Raw genomic sequence first — 6,685 nt, 5'->3', positions numbered from 1 at the left:
CATTGCGTGGATCTACCCCAACTTCCCCACTCACCTTCTGATGGACATTTTAGGGGGTTTCTGCCTCTCGGTGATTACAGACACAGCTGCCCTACGCGGTCTCATTGTGGTTTTGGTGGGGAAACACGTTTCCATTTCCGCTGGGAAAATAAACACCGAGGTGTGGGAAGACTAGGTCATATGGTACATGTGTGCTTAACTTTTTAAGAAGCTGCCTCGCTGTTGTGCAAAGGGACTGCGGCACCAGCACGTACGTGGGGATGTCTAGGCACTCCACAGGCTGGACAAGATCTGCTGCCATCAGTCTGTTTAAATGTTAGAACATTCTAAAGGCTCACGGAATTAGAATGTGCATTTCCCTGATGATGAAGGACCCCAGCCATGTTTTCCTGAGTTTATTTCCCACTTCGTATCTTCTTTCGCGAAGTATCTGTCCAAATCTTTTGCCTGCTTTGTACTGACTTGTTTATTGAGTTGTAAGCGTTCTTTACGTATTTTGGATACAAGTCCTTTGCCAGATAGATGGCTCACGATTTCCTCCCAGTCAATGGGGGATCTTTCCATCCTGCTAACCGTGTCCTTAAAGAGCAAAGGTTTGGATTTTTTTACGAAGTCCAATTTATTTATTTTTTTTTTAAAGATTTTATTTATTTATTTGACAGAGAGAGATCACAAGTAGGCAGAGAGGCAGGCAGAGAGAGAGAGAGGAGGAAGCAGGCTCCCCGCTGAGCAGAGAGCCCGATGTGGGGCTTGAACCCAGGACCTGGGATCATGACCTGAGCCGAAGGCAGCGGCTTAACCCACTGAGCCACCCAGGCGCCCCACGAAGTCCAATTTATAATTTTATTCTTCTACAGATCATGCTTTGAGTGGCTTATCTAAGAAATCTAAGCCTCACTGAAGGTCACAGAATTTCCTCCCATGTATGCTTTAAATACATGCAGTTTATTTTATATCAATCATAGCTCAACAAAACTGTAAAAAAAATAGGACTGGTAGACATTTAGTGGGAAAGCGTTTAAATGATTTCACTTTGGCATTTTGCTAGACCCCAAATAGTCATCTCTCCACAGAGAAAGGTTAGAATTTGTAAGTATTTCCTAGAGGCATGGGCATATTAAAATACTAATGTATGGAGAATTTTTAAAAAATTAAAAAAAAAAAAAGAGCGTTTGAAGAAGATAGCAAATACAGGGTTTGGAGTGAGGGCTGAGATCAAATCCTGGTCCTGCCACTCCCTTCCTGTCTGTTCTCAGGTAGTCCCTGCACTTCTCGAGTCCGGGTTCATAATGTAGGAACTGGGACTGACAAGCACGTAGCCCAGGTCTGTCACGAGTCACAGAGCAGCAGAGCCTCCTGGAGAGCTGTGCCTGTCGATAAGGGCAAGCACCTTTCTCTCCTATGTAGCCAGACCCCTGGAAGGGCCCCTCGTTAGTGCCCAGGGCCTCTCCGTTCCTGACTGGCAGTGAGAGACGGAGCAGAGCCCTCAGCAGGAGCGAGAGGCATGAAACCAGACACACCCCCAAGTCCAGAAGTCTCCCCAGACTGCTCAGTCACAACGCTGGCCGCGTGGTTCACTGTTCAGAGCAAAGTCATCTTTATTGTGATGAAATCTGAAAAGGCAGTTACATTAGTTACACATATACACAACCAACTCAATAACCGTTAGTCTGAGAGAACATTCCAGAAATACACAGGAGGATGTATCCACAGCACTGCTCACAGCCATACGAAGAAAGGCTACAAGGGAAATGACGGCGTGCTTACAGAGTCCATGGAAGCCCGTCCTTGCCAAAGAACAAGGCTGTCCCGGGGAGCCAGTCGCCCCACATCCGGCCAGCCTGGCCCCTCCCCAGTGGGTGGCCCCATGCAGGCTTTGGGGGACTGCTGGACCACAACACCAGCTTTGGCCACCAGACCCAGGCACATCTCTAGGCGAACAGCGGCCTGCAGCCCGGTGGGGTGCCTCTCTGAGTTGTGTCGGGCCCCGGGCAGCCGAGGGAAAGGTAGAGTGACCCCTTAGCACGCCCCACGAGGATCTGGTGGAGGGAGGAGGGAAGGGACCCCTGGCAAGGAACGACCAGACTCAGGGTTTCTGGTACAACCAAGGCCACTTGTGCCCTGACTCGTGACCCACCAGCACTTTGGTTGGTCTGGCTACATGACAGGTCATACTGGCAGGGAGCCCGTGGGCCGGGCAGAGCTCGGCTGCTCCCAGGGGCTGGCGTACGAGGATGAGACCACGGCTCATTTCCCCGGGGTTGTCCCGTCACTTGGCAAAGGCTAGCGGACAGGGATGGGAGGTCCCGGTCACATGTGGCTAATCTGGGGGAGACACGGTCTCTTCACTGGCTGAGAGGTCCGAGCCCCCGAAGGACGTTCCCTCAACTCTCGGCAGCTCCCCCTCTGTAACGGACACGTGCAACAGTGTAGGGGTGCGTTGCATGTCTCGGGAAGCCGAGGAGAACGCAGCCATTGGTGATGGCGCCGTCACTCCCTGAAACCGCAGCTAAAGACAAAACTCGTGGGAGGGACATATAGGTAGAATGTTCTAGGACCTCCTTGCCCATGGCCACCGTCACTAGTCAAGTCTCGGGTGAGCCTCAAAATGGCTGCTTTGTGTCCTCGCCCAGGGCCCAGGCCGCCGCAGCCCCGGCCTGTTCTGTGGAAGGCCCACCCTCTGGGCTCAAGGAGAGCAGGCATGAGTGAGGGAGTGAGTCCTGGCCCAGCTGGGCTGCGTCTCCGGCGGGACAGGAGTCTGGGCTGGGCCTGGCTGGAGGACGTACCAACAGCTGGGTCCACGCACGGTCCCCTCTTGGCTGCCCTGGCCTGGCACGGGGCGCTCTCCTCCAAACCAGGATGAGACCCTCAGCAGCTTGAACTCTTCTTCTGGTCTGTCAAAAGATTCCTCAAGGGGACATCTCTTGGGTCAGAGATCCTTCCAGTCCTGTTTTTGTACTGGCCACGGGATGGCTTCCAGGAATCACAAGCAAGGAGCGGGGTGGGGAGTGGAGAGGACAGAGCGCTCACACCAGCCGGTCGGACTGCCATCGGCTTCCCTGTGGGCGCTCCTGGGACAGGGCTGGGAGGCCAGGAGGCCGGGCCGCCCAGTCACGACATTCCCCATCACGCCCGGCCTACGGTCACCGGCGGTCCCCGCCTTCCAGGACCGAGCCTTCAGGGACAGACAGAAGTGGCTGCAGGGCTGTTGGGGACCAGGCTCTCCCGCCCCGCCCACACCCCCTCGGTGTCTAGCACAGCCCGGGTCACAGCGTCAGGCTGAGGGGCACCTCTCAGGAAACCCCTAGTTCTCTCCGGGAAATGAAAAAACGAACATGAAAGCCCAAAACTTCCAAACTCACAGGTGAAAGGCCACAGAAAGTCTGTTTTCGTTTCATGGAGAAACCATTCTTTGATCTGAAAGTGATTTCTGTGCCTTTCTTGGAAATGGTCGTGCCCCTGCTTGGGGTTGGCTCAGGCTGTGGGGGCGGAGGGGACCCCAAGGGCGGGGCCCACACAGGGGATCCCCCTCTGGCTCTGGCACTGTTGTGGTGCATGGGGTTGGCTCCACCCAAGTTCTGGGGGGAAAAGGACCTTAAACCCAGGACCCAATCACCGCTGTGCGTGAAGGTCTAAGAGCCGCTCTGGGAATGGTTCAGCCCGTGTGGACTCTTTCTTGGAGCTGGGAGCACCCGCAGCTGACTCCTGGCCACAGCTGACCACTGCACAACGCTGGCCTTCTGCCGGTGGAGCCCCCCAGCGAGACAGGGCACAGAGGTCCCCTCTGGACTCCCACGGGGCCGGCGCTTAATGCACAGCAAAGCAGAGGCTCGTGCAACCCCCCACCCTGCTCCTTTCCGCAGGCTGGGCTCACTCTGCTCTCAGGCAGCTCAGAAGCCCCCGCACTTCACAGGGTCCTCCGAAATCCCAGGGTGGGGTATTTCTGAGCCAGTGCCTGAGAAGGTCTGCCTGGAGGGCCCTGGGAGGGATGCAGGGACTTCCTGGGAGGAGGACACCACCACCTGCCCAGGGCAAGCGTGGCTTCCGTCCCACACGGGAGTCTGCGAGCCCACAGATGGGGAGGACAAACGGAAGCGTGGCTGTCAGGAAAGTCAGAGACGAGAGACTGGGAGCCCGCCTCAGTGCATGGCACAAGGAGGACACGAGGTCACTGAGTACCGGGAAACACAGCAAGCCAGGGACCATGGGCTCAGCCGAGCAGAAGCTTCTAGAGTCACTCTTCCTTCTGTCTTGAGACCACCTGGACAATGCAAGGCCCCGGGGAGTGTGTACCAGAATCGGACCACGAAGCCCGGCCTTGTGCCTCACAGACCTGCACTCAGCCCCCACGAGGCACCACCATCCCCAGTGGCCCAGTGGGAGGCGTTTCTAAGAGCCTGTCTCTGCACAGGAGTCCACGTCCGAACCTGTCCGGGGTAGCCGAGAGTGCTGTGGCTGCCACGGCGGGCGCTGGGGGAGGAGGCTCAGAAGGATGGGGAGGCCTGGACATCCTGCCTTCCCTCGGGCTCTGTGACCTCAAGGTGGGCCCTTGGCGGGCATGGGCTGGGAGCCAGGAGGGGGACACCCACGGTAAGCGGGAAGGGCCCGCACTCCCTCGGGGGCCTCCTGGAAGAGGAGGTGGCCGCATCCTCTTAGAGGGGCGCCTGGACGCGGGAGTGGACCCATTAAAACAAGCACGTTCCCAGCCAGGACTCGGGTGACACTGAAATGCCAGCCTGCTCTGCGCAGCCCGCCAGCCCAGCGCCCAGACCGTGGGCCAAGCGCAGTCTGGCCGGGGCGCTGCTGAGCTGGAGGCAAGGGCTGTCTGTGCGGGCCCTCAGCCATGACGCACCCTGGATCCTGGCTGCTTACTCTGGCCACATGACACACACGGGGCACAGCACAGCCACTGGGACAGGGATTCATGTCACACTGCACAGAGCACACACACCCCACAGCACGAGGGACGGACGGAGAGATGCACACACAGACTTGGCTGAGCTGGGGATGGGGGCGTGGGGTCTCCTCTGGGTCCTAGCTCGGAGAACAAAGGCCATGCGTCCTGCTCACCCCCCTTCCAGCGCCCAAGCCCCACCTGTCCACAGATGTCGAAGGAAAGAAGAAACCCGATTCCCATGTCCTGGGCAGGCCTGGGCACTCGGGATTGTGACTGGACGTCTTCCAGGTGAACACGGTCGACTACGACATTATTCACAACCAGACCTCGAGAGCCCAGCAGACTCACCTCCCAAACATACACAGAGAAAGTACAATAAATACAACGGCCCCCGAATGTCTACCAGGGCTCCCGGTGGGTGGCTGGGCATCCCTGGCTGTGGCCTGAGCAATACTGTGCCAGGGGTGGCGGGGGGGTGAGATGCCTTCTGCTGGGGGGTCCCGCAGAGGGGCAAGCAGGGTGTGGGGGGACCCCGCCAACATGGGGGGCGCCAGCATTGTGCACGGGGCTCGGCCCAGCGCTGGCCGCGCTCTGCCTGCCGCTACTCAGAAAACGGCGGGAACATGCCCAGGTCCGCGAAGTCTTCGATGTTATAGTTGCCGGTCCCCTGGGTCGGATCTCCGGGCATGGGTAGCATGTCCTGTGGGAGGGCAGAGAAGAAAGCCGCGGGGGTCAGCTCATCATCCCGGGCACTTGCACACCCCAGGAGCCCAGCCTGCGACTCACCCTCGTGCTCATCCATCCCCCTGCCCAGGGGGCAGCCCCGCGATGGGCTCCAGCTGTCTGGGGACACTCTCTGGGGTCCTCAAATGCCCAGAGGCGGGAAGCTGCTCTCCCCCGGGATTGGTGTCTCAGCAGCTCAACACAACCTCAGGACATAACCCGTGTCTGTGTGAGGCTGAGCCAGGACACAGGGTGGACAGGGACCCCGCCAGGTGGTGAATCTGGCCGGGCACCCAGCAAGGGACCCATGGCCGATGCTCAAAATGCAACATAAACTCAGGCCAGGCTCGTGCGCATTGTGAGGGCACAGCCATATGCCTGTGTGGTCGGGCTTCATTTTCAACAAGCCCCTCAGGTTCTGTGGGCCTCAGACTGCCCATCTAGAGAATGGGAATAGCACTACTTCAATCCCCTCTGGCAAATTTCTCAAAGTGTGTTCTGTCAGATTCTGGCCCATGAGATATTCTTGGAGAAAAGAATTCGGTGGAAGAAGGAGTTTGGGAAACGGCACTCTGCCTACCTCCTAAAAATCCTCAGTGCTTATTCGTATACTAAAGGCTCTGATAAAGACCGCAGAACCTGAATAATTTGCTCAGCCAGTGTTTCACGAACTTAACTGACCAAGAATTCTTTTTAGCCTCGTGACCATGAACAATCCGGTTGGGGAATTCTGCCTTACACATGGCTGTGAGGCGTAAGGACGGAGGGCGGAGGTCAGAATGCTGTCCCTCTGGAGATCGAGAGGGACCTCTGGGTTCTAGACCTTTGTCTGCGAAGATGTTGCTTGGCTGGGTGGGACAGGTGCTAGGGACAAGGAGAGTGGACCCTCCCTTGGGAAGGTGGGGTTACCAACTGGGGGGCCTCCAATCCCTCCCTCCATGAGCTTCCTGCCCATCCTTGCTTTGCTGGGCAGACCTGGAACTCTGGGCGTGACGGTGACAGGGTTGGTGGTGCCTCGGCTCTAGGGGAGGAGCTCCTCACACAGGCTGGTGGGACAGGCCAAGC

The 6,685-nt window shown here is 57.6% G+C and overlaps 1 protein-coding gene across 6 annotated transcripts in view; it reads right to left on the bottom strand.

Annotated features, from left to right (window-relative positions):
* Positions 1 to 1,577: 1,577 nt before the first annotated feature.
* ARNT2 (aryl hydrocarbon receptor nuclear translocator 2) overlaps positions 1,578 to 6,685 on the bottom strand; it is a 145,274-nt gene continuing 140,166 nt past the window's right edge. For all 6 annotated transcript variants that reach the window (XM_047736232.1, XM_047736233.1, XM_047736229.1 and 3 more), the window contains exon 19: positions 1,578 to 5,597. Coding sequence is in view for 4 of the 6 variants with exons in the window: in XM_047736229.1 (XP_047592185.1) it covers positions 5,499 to 5,597 (99 nt within the window). In the remaining 2 variants the exon portion in view is untranslated. The remainder of the gene's footprint in view (positions 5,598 to 6,685) is intronic.

The sequence above is a fragment of the Lutra lutra genome, chromosome 7 (assembly GCF_902655055.1).
Source record: "Lutra lutra chromosome 7, mLutLut1.2, whole genome shotgun sequence".
Classification (NCBI taxonomy): domain Eukaryota; kingdom Metazoa; phylum Chordata; class Mammalia; order Carnivora; family Mustelidae; genus Lutra; species Lutra lutra.
Note: the sequence above shows the minus strand (reverse complement) of the source record. Positions and strands in the feature narration are given on the sequence as shown.